Source organism: Urocitellus parryii, chromosome 12 (assembly GCF_045843805.1).
Source record: "Urocitellus parryii isolate mUroPar1 chromosome 12, mUroPar1.hap1, whole genome shotgun sequence".
Taxonomy (NCBI): Eukaryota; Metazoa; Chordata; class Mammalia; order Rodentia; family Sciuridae; genus Urocitellus; species Urocitellus parryii.
In genome coordinates, this window is record NC_135542.1 from 62322120 (window position 1) to 62336951 (window position 14832).

The following is a 14832-nucleotide window of genomic DNA, read 5'->3' on the forward strand; positions in this document are numbered from 1 at the left end:
ACGGATCCAGAAAGCAGAGGGACAACAGGAGTGGGGAAAAGAGCGACAGGACCAGTTGGAGAAAAGTAAGGGGAAAGTAGAGACAGGGTTAAGGGGAGAGAGGGAGATGAGAGTGAGAAAAGTGAGGACGGCGGGGAGGGATTGAAAAGGCATGAGCTCTCCCCAGAGAAGGGCGGACTGCTGGACCTGGGGATAGGGCGAGGGGCGAGGGGAGTGAGCGGCAGTGGGGTGCCCAGAGTGAGGAGAGGGGGCTGGAGAAAAGGAGGCGGGCAGGAAAGTGCGAGTGGCGCGGGGAGGGCGCGGAGCCTGGGGCCGGGGAGGGGGCGGAGGGCGCGGGAAGGAGAGCTGGGCGCGGGGAGCGGAGCGAGCGGGTGGGGGGGGCGGGGAGGCCGTGGGAGGGAGGTGGGGGGCAGGTGGGGGGAAGAGGGAGGGAGGGCGCGCGGAGGAGAGCCGAGGCCAAGTGCATTGTGTCTGGCGGCGGCGCGCGAGCCCACCGGCGGCTGCGGCGGGGCGGGAAGCCATGGAGCCGCGGGCGCTCGTCACGGCTCTCAGCCTCGGCCTCAGCCTCTGCTCCCTGGGGCTGCTCGTCACGGCCATCTTCACCGACCACTGGTATGAGACCGACCCCCGGCGCCACAAGGAGAGCTGCGAGCGCAGCCGCGCGGGCGCCGACCCCCCGGACCAGAAGAACCGGCTGATGCCGCTGTCGCACCTGCCGCTGCGGGACTCACCCCCCTTGGGGCGCCGGCTGCTCCCGGGCGGCCCGGGGCGCGCCGACCCCGAGTCCTGGCGCTCGCTGCTGGGGCTCGGCGGGCTAGACGCCGAGTGCGGCCGCCCACTCTTCGCCACCTACTCGGGCCTCTGGAGGAAGTGCTACTTCCTGGGCATCGACCGGGACATCGACACCCTCATCCTGAAAGGTGAGCGGCGGGCGCGCCCGCGTCCCGGCTGCCGCGCGTGGAGCGCAGCCCGTGGCTTCCCAGGGGCGCGCCGGTCCTCGCGGCCACCTCCCCGCCGCGGCCCCGCGCTTCGCTGCCCGGCGCATTCTTTCATCGGTCCCCGCCGCCTCCTTTCTCCATCCCGTTCCCTTTCTTTCTCCTCCGCTTCTCTTCCTCTTCTTTCTTTCCACGATTCCTCTATCTTCCTCATCCTGCCCTTCGTATTTCCCCATCCTTCAAGTCCGTGCTCTACCCCTCTTTCCTGCTTTTGCCTGCCTCCGGCCCTCTTCTTTCCCTCTCTCGTCCTTCTCTGTGCCCACACCTGCCTGACTTGGGATGCATGTGTGGATTTTCTTGACGCGCCTCCCTGTGAGGGCAACAGTCAAAAAGACTCGATTTTTTTTCCCCATTGGGTTCCTTCCTTCAAGTTGTGCTTTCCTTTTATCAATACCTTTTGGAAGAAAAGCGTTGCAAACCTCAGAGGAGGTTTGCAATCTCTTGGATTGCGCGGATGTTGGTATCAAACTGAACTGATGTGGGCACTCCACCCTGGTGGGCTCCTGGGGAGATAAGGAAGCCCCAGAACCTTCCTCCAAACACCCGAAGTGCAGGGTTTGTGTGGATTGGACTTCACATACCAGTAGTTCACTAGGGTAGGCGTCTAAAGGCAGATAGGACACCTGCGGTATTCAGTGATAATGACCCACCCGCACCAATCCCCTGCCCCATCCCATCCCTCCTCAGGAACCAGGCAGAAGCCGAGGAGAGAAAATAGCCAAGCCCTGTAAAGTGGATGTTCCAGACGTGGCATTAAGTCTTTACATATCACTCTCCTATGTTGTGACATCTTCTAAAGAAGGTTATTTTTATTGTTTTGTTATCTGGCACTGAGTTTGCTCTTCTGAAATCTATACAACACCTGGCTTCCACGCAGGTAATCAGATAGTTTGAATTCTCTCTCTCTCTCTCTCTCTCTCTCTCTCTCTCTCTCTCTTCCACTCATGCAGAAACATCAATGTGACTATCCTTTAACTTTCAGAACTCAACCCCTAACAGAATTTTTTTTCCTTTCTGAGAGAAAAATAAATAAATACATATCTTCTTCCTTTGGACTCATTTCAAAAAAGAAAAAGCCCAATGTCTACTAAATATTTTTAATATTTAGTAGCCATTTAGGAAGGCAAATGAACAGATGTACATTAAATTACAGCTTGAAATGGATTACATAGAAAGGAGGCTAATAATGTGTTGGCTTTCTGAGTCTTGTTAGTTGGCGTATTCTTCATTTCTCAAACATGTCAACTTCCTCCTTCCCATGGCTAACCCAGCTGGGGACTGCCATCCAAACTGTCTGTACATGGAAGGACTCCAGCAATTTGGGGAGAATTGGATACAGTAATCTTCCTTTGGAAAGTGCACCTTTTTCTTTTCTCTCCTAACTTGCATCCATCTCTGGTTCCTCCTCATGAAGATGCTGCATAATTAATTCTGATAGTAGCATAGTACATGAACAAACTGTAAAAGCTGAATTTGGAGGCTCAGTTATGGAATGCTCATTTAGGCAAAGCAATTTTGAAAGCTAAGCAGTGTAGTCTGTCTTTGGAAATGACAGAACTGCATTTCCTTACACTCTTTCTATGCCTAGAGTATTTGATTGCATGTAATTTGGGTATAGTGTAATGCCTGAAACAGCAGGGCAGAGTTCAACCCACAGCAGGAGAGGGACTCCCACAAGACACTGCAGAACATTTCTGCAAATGCCCTCACTAGCTGAGGCATATAGCTCTTGTCACAGTTCAGAATCAAATGATCTTAGAAGTGGAAGGACTTTAGAGGTCAATAAATCCAACCTTTATCCCATTGTCCTACCTCCCTTCTACAATCCTGACGGAGGGTTGTCCAGGCCAGCACTTCCATTAGACAGAACCCACATACTCGTTAAAAGAATTAGAGTTTTCTAGTCATGATGCATCTTCTAGATGAAAACAATCTCAGTTTTACATTGACAGTGTTGAGCTAATCCTTTGTAGAGACCACTGAAGAGTTTGAGGTTGTGATCAGAAGACCTGGGATTCCTCCCTGGCTCTGTTGCTCAATTGTAGTTTGTTCTCCCACAAGTGTCCAAGCCAGGAGCAAGGATGGCCTTCAGTTTTGTTGTCCTTACCATTAGGAAGGCTGACTATTCTTTAGAATATGATCTAGTTCTCACATTTATCACTGTTGCAATCACAACAAAGTAAATTTAACTTTCTGGGAAATTAATGAGCTGGCACTATTAAGAAATGAGGAGCTTGGAAGAAAGGGTGACACTGGTCTGTTATAGAATCATAATTTGTTGTTTGGGAGAAGGTCAGGAATGTCTTGGGTACTTCTAACAGTACTTAGCGACTACCCTACCTTGTGTTGGTTATATAACTCTTCTGAATCTCAGTTTCATCATATGGAAAATGAATGGATGACACCAATAGCTTCAAAATCCGGATTCTCTACATAATTTGAGAATGTCATCAATATTTCCCTATCTCAGATGATTTTGGAATCTGTATTGGGTAAATGTTATTGCCTGTGTTTAGGTGTCTGACATTAGCAGCAGTGGTATGAATTCCCTAAATGAGCCATATAAAAATAGAAACTGGGGGCTGGGGTTGTGGCTCAGTGGTGGAGCGCTTGCCTAGCATATGTGAGGCACTGGGTTTGATCTTCAGCACCACATTAAAAACAAATAAATAGATGCCAGGCATTGTGGTGCACACCTGTAATCCCAGGAGCTTGGGAGGCTGAGACAGGAGAATCACGAGTTCAAAGCCAGCCTTAGCAACTGTGAGGTGCCAAGCAACTCAGTGAGACCCTGTCTCTAAATAAAATACAAAACAGGGCTGAGGATGTGGCTCAGTGGTCGAGTGCCCTTGAATTCAATCCCCAGTACCAAAAAATAAAAATAAAGAAACTAAAATAAAGTTTCAAAAAAACCCTAGAAACCGACATTACATCTAATTTAAAACTTTGGAAAACCAGAGTCCAAGTTCTTTTCTTACTTTTCTCTCTGAATTACTTTGTTTATGAAATCTAACATCCTATAGACATTTTAATTGTTTTGAAAAGTTGACTCAAAAGAATGGGGAGGAATAGGAAAGGGGTAGAAGGTCTGCCTGGCAGGTTTAGTGAGCTTTTGAGGAAAAGAAGTCAGCTTTTTTTCTCTGTGGACCCACAGGACAAAGCCAGGAGGTGGGTGAAGGTTGCAGAGAGGAAAATATGGAAAACATTATCACCATCAGGATTATTTGCATTTCTTATTACTGGAGGCAAAGACAAGGATTTCTGAGAGATGTGTAAGAGATGGAAACATACACTGTGAGCAATGAGAGATTAGTTTAGAAATGATATGTATAGACCCTATAGTATTAATCTACTTAAGAAAAGCCACATGAACCAGGATAGCATTGATCTTAATGGAGCTAGTATTTGGAAGAATCATTGAATTCTGATTTTTCACCATGTCATTATGATTATAATTCATTTCTATCTATCCCATACCTTGGAAGTGTTTAAGATTGGACCTCTAGGATTGGGGCTGTGGCTCAGAGGTAGAGGGTTTGCCTACCATGCGTGAGGCACTGGGTTCAATCCCCAGCACCACATAACAATAAAATAAAGATATTGTGTCCACCTATAACTAAAAAATAAGTATTAAAAAAAGATTGGACCTCTAACCAGAATCTTCAACAAGAGTGGAGGTAAAATTATTGATACATTCTTTAAAAACCAAGACTAGATCCTTATGCTGCTCCACCAAACTGATGAAGAACAGTTAACTCACAAGTATAGTTTGAGGACAGTTGTTTTTCGGGTAGTAAGTTCTCTTTATAGCACTGTATTCACCAATCCACACGCCACTATCTTGCACACCAGGATGACATGAGATTTTATCAAATGCTTCAGAAATAATTGGTTTGCATTATAATTCTGTAGTTTACTATCCAGCTCAATAAAATACCCATAGAAACCTATTATGTACCAGGTAATGCCAGGAAGGTTTTGGCTACACATATGGAGTTCTGATGTGTTTAAATCTAAATTATTTTACCACATAGACCCTTCTTGCAGCACTGGCTAACTTTCGACACTAAGGAAGATTCGCTGGTCAAAGGACTGGCTCTGAGAATAAGAAATGAAGTCATCTTTCACCCAGGCGTAGGAAGTCTGGAATAGCTGGGGGAGCCTTGTGGTAGGGACTTGAACAGATGGACTTAAAGCTTAGCGGTTTTGGCATCCCCGTGCCATTGGGAGTGTGGGGGAGGTTTGAAAGAAACCTTTATGTATAAAAGTCATAAAAAGCTTATAAGGCAAGTGGGTTTGCATGATTTATGTTTGGGTCCCAGGCAATGAGAGGAGATGACCTAAAGATAGATTCTTGATTGATTGATTGATTCATTATCTGTTTATTCACCCAACAAATAGATCCTGGAGTATTGACCTAGGTATAGGAGATTCATGTAGAGTGAACAAGAAGGATCAAATGCCTGCCTTAGAGTTTATTTTCAAGTAGTGGCATTTGTATTTTGTGGTGGATTACATGGTAACTACTTCAAGTAGGTGTGGAAGATTACCTAATGGAGGCAGAGAGCACGGAAGGATGATAGTACTGGTGAAGTAAATGACAGAAAATCTAGTGCAAAGTGACGGAGCGCTGTGCCCTTTGGGGGACTCCCGGCCATTCTGTTCTGAGTACAGTACATGTGTTTCAACTAGTGGATGCTTAGTAAGATAGGAAGACAGATGGAAGGAGACTCAGTGGGGATGTTACATGATGCTTCTTTCAGTTACTGAAAGCACTGACTTTAACAAATAAACATTGATAAGACTTGTGAATACACCATGTAGAACTTTGGAGAAATCAATTTTGAACAGGAACCCGAGTTACTGAAATTATATTGGAAGTTCCAACTGTTCTACTAGCTTCAACTTGAAATTTTAAATTAAAAACAACATTACCTTTCAAATGCATGTACTTTGTTCATGTAAATCAAATTCTTACATTATATACTGCCTGCAGTAAACAAAAGGAATATTAATGTTGTAGTGTTTTGTTTTTATGAAATTAAAAATGATCGGATTTCAGAAATGTGAACATTATCATTCTATAACGCATCATGTTAACTTGTATAAATCATTTGGGATTGAGTTCTTGAGACTTGAAATAAAATATGTCCTTGTGATTTCAGAAGCATTTTTCTTCTAATGAGATAAACAGAGATATCAAAGACAGTAGGACATAAATACTTTGTCATTTTGTTCTGTGTAAGAAAAGGAAAGTAAAAGATTCGGTAGGAATTCATTGAGTCTGCTCTTCACTGTGCTGATGATTTATCTGCTTCCCCTGTTGCTTATTCTCCATGAAATTAATAGTCTGTACAGGACCCACCAAGTTCTACCTGACACAGAAATAGATTGATGATTTTCTTCAGCTCATTTGTAGGCCAAAGTATCATTTGTGTTAGAATAATTATCTCCCAAGAACAGATGTATCTAGGGAAGCTGAGAGGCCCGAGTTCTTCTTCCTCCTGACTTGGAAGTTCACGGATTGTTCTTAGACCTTCTCTTGGCCTAGAAGATGTTGCTGGAAAAGGGATTCCTCAGGTTTGAGGATGCTAACATTGCAATTTAAGACTTCCTTTTCTTTTCTCTCTTTACTTCTTGAGGCAAGTAGTCTGAAATTTTTTTTTTTGAAAATGCACTTATTTGATGCTCATATAAACATAATTTATATTTACTAATTTTTAAATTATGTGTATGAACTGTACTAACATATACATCATGAAATGTAGACATTAAATGAACCTTTTTTTTAAAAAAATTAAACAACTGCCAATTCATAATACTCAAATAATGGCTACATTTGCAGCTTCATCTTATCCCATAGTGTGTTGAAGCTGTGCACACCCAAGTGTGATAGTCAACACATTCTATTGCAAACCCTCATAAAGGTGATCTCAAAGAGAAATTAAATTCCTGCCACTCTATCATCAAAAAAAGATACTTGCTGCCATTCTTGCCATCTGCACAGGAAATACCTTTTAAAAATAATTTATAAACAGAAAAGTGGATGGTGCTTTAAGTGGTTTGTGATCAAAATTTCCAGAATCAATGACATTTTCATTCACCATGTCTTATGGATAACATTTAGCAATGGCCATGAGGGGAAAGTTTTGCTGTGTCATAGAAAGTTCACATCTAGTTATACCCAAGTCACTGTGACTTTTTTTTTTTCCTTAGCTACTGATTTTTCTTCTTCAAAGCTCAGAGAGAGCCCTCAAACCCCATCAGGCAGACTGATCATAATTGCAAGTGTTCTTGATTGCTGTACAAGATAAGCTTTTGTTGGAGGAGCATCTGGAGTCACTGAGATTCCTTGTGTCACTGCTGAGCATGAGATCCTGAGCAGTGGGAACATTGAAATGGTTAAGGCAGGTCACAGGGTTTTTCCAACTGTTATTCAGAATGATCTGTCCTTCATCTCTGTGTACACCTGCAGTGCTTTGTACTCCAGGTCATCAAATTATGTAATCACAGACTACTAGATTACAATCACAGATTGTTAATCTACGCCCCCACCAAACAAACCATGACCTTGGATTGGCTGTCTCCTCTGCCCAGAGTCCACCTTTCTTGTGTCCACTTTATCTTTCAGGGAAATTCCACTGTCTTTCTTTGAATCTCAATTGTGTGGATATCTGGGGTCCATTTTCTTGTATATTTTGCTGATTCAAAGAATCACAGTAGATTTGGTTTGATCATCTTCTTCAGTTCTTATCCCTTCCCAAAGCAACTAGTGGGGTGGAAGGAGAAACGAGGATTGGCAGATAATACAGACAGCAAATGTGTCTCTTGTGGAGTACAACATTAGCTCAGTATTTTGGTAATTCAGATAAGATCACTTTAACCATGTAGGTTTTAACATTTTCTGCTTTAGGTTTTAATTTTTTTGTTTTCCCTATTATTGTTATTTGTTTGTTTTAAAACATCACACCATGGATATTGTCTAAGGCTGCTTGTGGCTGGTTGTAAAGATTTTTATCAAAAAATAAAAAGCATTTTAAAATGGACTTTATCTTTCAAACCTGGTAAAATTTATGACAGTTTATTCTTTTGTTCTCTCATAGCGTTTCCCCGTGGTTAAAAGTGATTGCAGTGATTAATCTGTTTTATAACAAGTTTTAACTAAAAGGATGCAACTGAACTTCTTGGAGCCTGAGAGAGTCAGCATCGGCAGTGGTGAGGCTGACAGCCTTTGTTTGCTGCAGAGTACCGGGAAACTACACGCTGTACTCCATCTTTCCTGTAACTCAGCCAGATAAGCTGATTGCAGACCAAACAATAATGTCATGGGGACACCCATCAGGGAATGCATTAGCAAGTGAAAAAGGGGGAAGGATACAAACCATATTTCTTTCCCTTTTCTTGAATTACTGAGGACACACTGAATTATTTTCTATAACTTGCTGGATGTCTCCCGGTGCTCAGACTTTTTAATATGTTGTTTATAGGTGAAAATCAATCAAGTCATTTCCCTGCTAAGAACCAAAAGGATATTATGTGGTTCCTTTCAGTTTCTCCAAGTTATTTGATACTATACTATACTACTATACAGGTAGACAGGGAACAGACTCTAGAAATTCTGGAAGTGGCAAATTGTGTGTATATGGATAATTCTAGAAGGCGCAATTATCTCCTTACAATAGGTCACTCAACTGTAAATCAACACTGATGCTTTTATCCCCCATGCAAGTAAGCACTGACTTACATACTTAGGGGCTGTAAAAACAGCAGAACAAGGAGGGTAGAGGGAATCAGGGTGGGAGGCCCATTTGGCTGGGATCTCTTTTGTCAACATTTTAAGCAATTTTTATTTGGTGTGGGAGATGTGAACATTTGCTTCACTCACAATCAGTCAACAAATGTTACTGTTAGAATTTTCTCTTTCCCTCCCTCCCTCTTTCTTTCTTTCTCTTTCTTTCTTTCTTTCTTTCTTTCTTTCTTTCTTTCTTTCTTTCTTTCTTTCTTTCTTTCTTTCTTTCTTTCTTTCTTTCTTTCTTTCTTTCTTTCTTTCTTTCTTTCTTTCTTTCTTTCTTTCTTTCTTTCTTTCTTTCTTTCTTTCTTTCTTTCTTTCTTTCTTTCTTTCTTTCTTTCTTTCTTTCTTTCTTTCTTTTGTAAAAGCCTGTTTAGTAAAACAGTAACAACAATAGCAACAAAAACAAGCAAGCAAGCAGACAAACAAAAAAAACAAAAATAGTGCTAAATCCTCTTGGTTTCAAAGGATTGAGCTTTTCCTTATGGCACCCAGAGCAAAGAAGAATGGGGTCTGAGTCAATGGGTTAGTCTGAGTTTGAATGCCTTTTCTTTTTAAGACCTCACAATTTTTTTTTTTTTTTTTTTTTTTTTGTACCAGAGATTGAACCCAAGGGTTCTTAACCACTGGGCAACAACCCCATCTTTTTTTTTATTTTTTTTTATTTTTTTTTTATTTTGAGACAGAGTCTTGCTAAGCTGATTAGAGCTTTGCAGAGTTGCTGAGGCTGGCTTTGAACTTGTGATCCTCCTGCTTCAGTCTTCCTAGTGTCTTGGATTCTAGGTGTGCACTACTGTGCCCAGCTAAACTGTCACAATTTTGAAAACTGCCTATCGTAATGTTTACCATTGTCATGAAATTTTAAGTATGTGCATCACGTTAAATATCATCAAATGAAGTTATCCTGGAAAAACAACACAATTGATCACTTATGATTGGAAAATTATAAAACAGAACATCAGAGCAACAATTTAACGTGGCAGAAGATAAACTGCTACTGCTGGTGGTGAGGGACAAAAATTATAATGGCCAATTGGAATGAATATTCAAGCCTACGCCAGTTGGAGCTCAGTATTTGTTTTCTGCCACTGATAATTAAGAATCATTTATTGCAGGTGACTTATCCTTAGTGTTTAACATATTGTAGGAAAACTGTAATTGGTGTTCAGAAAATGGATGTATTGGTTGCAGGAAGCTAAAGCTCACAAGTATTAGAAAAATAAAGAGGTAGGCTGAATGAAAGAGTGGCAGGAAAAGCAATAGTGACTGCTAACATGAATGGTTTTGAAAAATGTGGTTGTTGTTTTTTTTTCTTCAGATGTTCTAAACAAAACAAAAGCACAAGGTAACCATTTACCATTCGAAGTTACAGGTAAAATCCAGCCAGATGAAGCTGAAAAACAAGCATCAAGATCATGTTATATTGACTTCCTGCTTTTCTCAAAGGTTACCTTTTCTTTTGGAAGGAAACTCAGACTAGTAGTAGGCAAATAGGTAAGCACAGGTAGAATCAAAGACTCGAAAGGAACTTCAAGCAGAGATGCTCACCTGATTTTTATACCGTGGTGTCTGTAATGGGTGATTTGCACTTGAGTAGCAAACTCTGGTCAATTACATGCAGTTCATCTCACTCCCTCCCTTCCTCTCTGAAAGCTAATCAGAATGCCTGTGAGCAAGGGAGATCGGCATAATCTCAAATTGGTTCTAATTTATAAGACAGTATATCCTTAGTATATAAGGATAGTATAGAAGGTTCCCTGCTTTGGTAGGGGGTATGGGTGGGGCTTAATTCAGACTACATTTTTTGGAGCTTGGGTTTGTATCAGGGGCTGATGGATATTGTGGCCTGGGTGCTTGACTCCCTCAAAGTCATCCCTGGGCACCACTACTGTTTTAGAAAATTGGCAGCTGTATAAATAACTCATTACCTGTTAGTTCTCTGAGCAGGTCCCAACACACCCGATTTGGGAAAATTCAGAATAAAAATTACAGTAGGAACCATAACAGGGCGCAGTTGTGTATGTCCTCCAAATGTGATAGAGTTATTGAATTAAATGTACTTGAGAGTTGTTAAATAGAGTAGTTCCCTGTTCTATTTGGCGGTGCATACAGATGATTGTGCAGTAATATTTTGATTATGCCATGAGAGAAATTGAGTGCTTTTTACTAACAGGCTCTAGATTTTCATTTTGAAAATTTGTGGCATGGGTGCTTTTTAAGAGTATATTTTTTATTTCTAAATTATCACAGTTTCTTGTTTTAGCACTCTTCCAGTTCTATTTGCAGGTTAAAATGGCAGAAATATTTTTTTTTTCCTCTCTGATCAGTTCCTCTATGTACATAGTTTTCTGGAAGTGCTTTTTTTCTCTTATTTCTTCCTCCCAATAAGAAGGAACATTACTGATTAGGTATGAAACATTATAATTGGGTGGGTGTAAATTTAAAAAATGAAGCTAATAAAGTGCTTAATAAACATTTATCCATTCCTGCGGGTGAGTTTATTAGTTAAGAATCTTTTAGTGTCCAATAAGAGAATACCCAAATAACAATGATTTAGTCTACAAGTAAAATGCATTATTTTTGCATAAGGATATATCTACAGGAATCCAGCACTGGTAGTGAATTAAGAGATTTGAGCTGAGAGGCTTTAGAGTCCCAGCACAGGCAATTTTGCTTAAAAGCCTTGTCTCTTTCTGGTCAGAGTAGTTCTGTGTGTCCTTTCCTCACATAGGAACAAGTCAAAGACTAGGAAAAAGGAAAGGCCATTTTTTTTTTTTTTTTGTAATTAATACATGCACAACCCCCCCCTTTTTATAATTGTTTTACATACTCCAGTTTTTATAATTAATATGATTTCTCATTGGTCAGAATTATGTCACATGACTGTTTTTAAACCAATCTCTGGCAAGTGGAGTGGAATTACCATGATTCTCTTAGGCCAATCAAAGCGGTACTCCGTGGGATTGGGGAGGGGGCCAGTCTCCTCAGGAATCTCTTGGCCGCCTGGTTTCTGTTAATCAAGGAACAGTGGTTGCCGTACACCTGTAGAGGCTGCCACAGCAGAGATATTCCAGTGGCATTCCCATCCTACCTGTGGTTGTTCCATAGTAGGACACTGCAAAGAGAACCCAGATTTCCTGCTAGCTCTTCTACATCCTGCCCTGATGGACACATGGAAGTGCCCTGCAAGTGCTATGCTTTTCTTTTTGAAGAGCTGTTTGTGTCTCTTTAACCTCTAGTGGCCCAAAGGTTACAGTTGTTTCTAAGGAAGTTTATTTATAATTGTACTGTTAAAATGGAACATAGAATATTTGCAACTGTGCATCTGAGAGGATGTCCATGTGCTCTATGATCAGATGGTACAGTTGTTAAAATTTAATACACATTAGAGTAGTGAGGTCAGTGCTAAAGGGCTTCCCATACACACAGCCTTTGTCCCCACCTCCACACCCATCCCACCCCACTCCCAAAAATAAATAAATAAAAAGGAAGTTTAGCACACTCCAGAGAAGACTGTCACGGAGATCATTATTCTGATCATGCCCAGCCCCTATCCATTTGTAAAATCTGTCCAAACCATGATATGACTTGTTTTAATTTCTTGATTCCTTAGGGGAAAACAACAATATGTTTCATTCTAATTCCTTGACTGATACTGAGGGGCCATCATTACAATTTCCATGTGCATATACAACTGTAAATATTTTGAGAAAGAAACTTCGCAAAACTCTCTTTGCTATTGCTCATGTCTTGATGTGTGATAGAGGCACATATTCAAGATTTTAGAAATTAATCAATTCAAAGAAAGCCAGTATCATAATCCTTGAAATTTTGTCAAGAATCTTTTGCTTTTGAAAGTACAAATCTAGAAGACCATCTAAGGAAGTGATTGTTTAGCAGTATATGTTTCTATGTTTGGAGAGTAGGATGGACACAGGGCATATGAAGATGAACCCCAGTCATCTCAGCAGGAGTGTTCACGTCAGACCACTCCAGTGAATCTCCAGTTTCTTGATGGAATTGTTGTGTTCCTCCTGGATCTCTCATTTGACACCGTGAGGCCTGTTTATTAAAGCTTGGCACCTTCTAGGGCAGGAATTACGAAGCAAGAAAGTCTGAACTGTTGCAGATGGGCTGAGCTAGCAGGATTTTAGCACAGAAGCCTCAAAAGATGGTGTAAAACCACAAGGTATGTGGGTGGGCATATATTTGGACCACCAGATTGCATGCCAACTTGTAGGTTCAGGAAAAAAAAAAAAAAGGCAGTAAGAGAGCAGAAAGAATAAAAGGATAGGAAGGCCGGGAAGGAGACAGGAAGGAACAAGACATTTGGCGGGTCTTTGGGGAACAATCTCTATACGATCTTATTTTCTTAAATACCCATTAGATACATTTAACTTTCTAAATTACAGTATTACCATGTCTTTCCTTTGACTAAAACTCTCTGATGGGTTCTCCAATAAGCTAAACATAGAATTACCAAAATCCTCAGCAGTTCTACTTGTAGATATACACCCAAATAAATTAAAAATGGATACTTAGATAAAAACTTTACATAACTCTTCACAACCGTACTATTCACAATAGCCCAAAGGGGGAAACAACCCAGACGTCCATCAGCTGAGGAACGGATAAAGAAAATGTGTATGTCCATATACTTTTATTCCTTTATATGGTGGAACCTTGAAAGCATGCTGAGTGAAAGAACTCAGGCTCAAAAGCCCACCTATTGAATGATTTCATTTATATGAAATATCCAGAATAGACAAACCCAGAAAACAGGGATGGGGAAATACGGAGTGATTGCTTAGTGGGTATGGGATTTTTCTTTTAGGTATGAAAATGTATAGGAAAGAGGTAGTAGGATTCGATCACACAAGGTACTAAATATCATGAGTTGTATGCTTGAAAATGGTTAAAATGATAAACCACAATAACAACAACAAAAGACCCCCAAAACTGTTTTCCCACTGCCCAAAGCTTCAAGTCTAAATTTCTTTGGTTTTAAAAAGCTTTTGCCAGGGCTGGAGTTGTAGCTCAGTGGTAAAGTGCTCGACTAGCATGTGTGAGGCACTGAGTTCAATCTTCAGCACCACATAAAAGTAAATAAATAAAATAAAGGTATGGTGTCCATTTACAACAAACAAACAAACTTGCCATGAGGCTCTAGCTACCTTGCTGGTTACATGTCCACCCCTTCTCCATGAAATCTAGGGTCAGGCTACTTTAGACCATTTGCTGTTTCCTCTGTAAATGTGCCCTTTCATGTTTCTGTGTCATTGCATATCCTGTTTTTTCTGCCTGAAATACCATCCTCTCTTGTCCATCTGCACAGTGTCTGCTTTTCCTTGAAAGCTTAGGGCCATTGTTATTCCTTTTCTAGCTTTTTCTTGAATCTACCCTCATTTCCTGCAGAATTAATTGTTTTATAGTAGTTTGATCTTATCCACAGTTTTGCTTCCATGGTCAACTGCAGTCTAAAAATATTAAGTGGAAAATCCAATAAATAAATAATTCATAAATTTAAGTTGTGCACCATTCTGAAAAGTGTAACGAAACCCTACACCCTCCTGCTCTGTACTGCTCAGCATGTGACTCATCCCCTGGACCAGTAAAACCCTACTATGCTACCTACCTGTTGGTCACCTGGTATCCTTTGTTATCAGACTGACTTGCAGTAGTATCTTGCTTGATGCTTGGGTTCAAGTAATCCTTATTTTACTTGATAATGACCTCAAAGTGCAATAGTAGTGATGCTGGTAATTTTATTACAGTATATCATGATTGCTTTGCTTTATTATTGTCGTTAAACTCTTATTTGCCTAATTCATAAATTAAACTTTATGAAAGCTTTGTATGTGTGGGATAAAAAACATGGTATATACAAGAGTCAGTACCATTCACAGTTTCAGAAATCTACTGAGGGTTTTGAACCTCATTGTGTGTTATATATCTCTCTATTATAGTAATGTGTACACTGTACTGTAGTTTATTTCCTTGTCTATTTTACTCCCTACCTTAAGACCAAGAATATTTGATGCCATGCTC

The 14832-nt window shown here is 40.8% G+C and overlaps 1 protein-coding gene across 1 annotated transcript in view; it reads left to right on the plus strand.

Moving 5' to 3' along the window:
* The first annotated feature begins 520 nt into the window (after nucleotides 1-520).
* Nucleotides 521-14832, plus strand: part of Tmem178a (transmembrane protein 178A) — a 60266-nt gene continuing 45954 nt past the window's right edge. The window contains exon 1 of the mRNA XM_026410149.2: nucleotides 521-920. Coding sequence (XP_026265934.1) covers nucleotides 521-920 — 400 coding nt within the window. The remainder of the gene's footprint in view (nucleotides 921-14832) is intronic.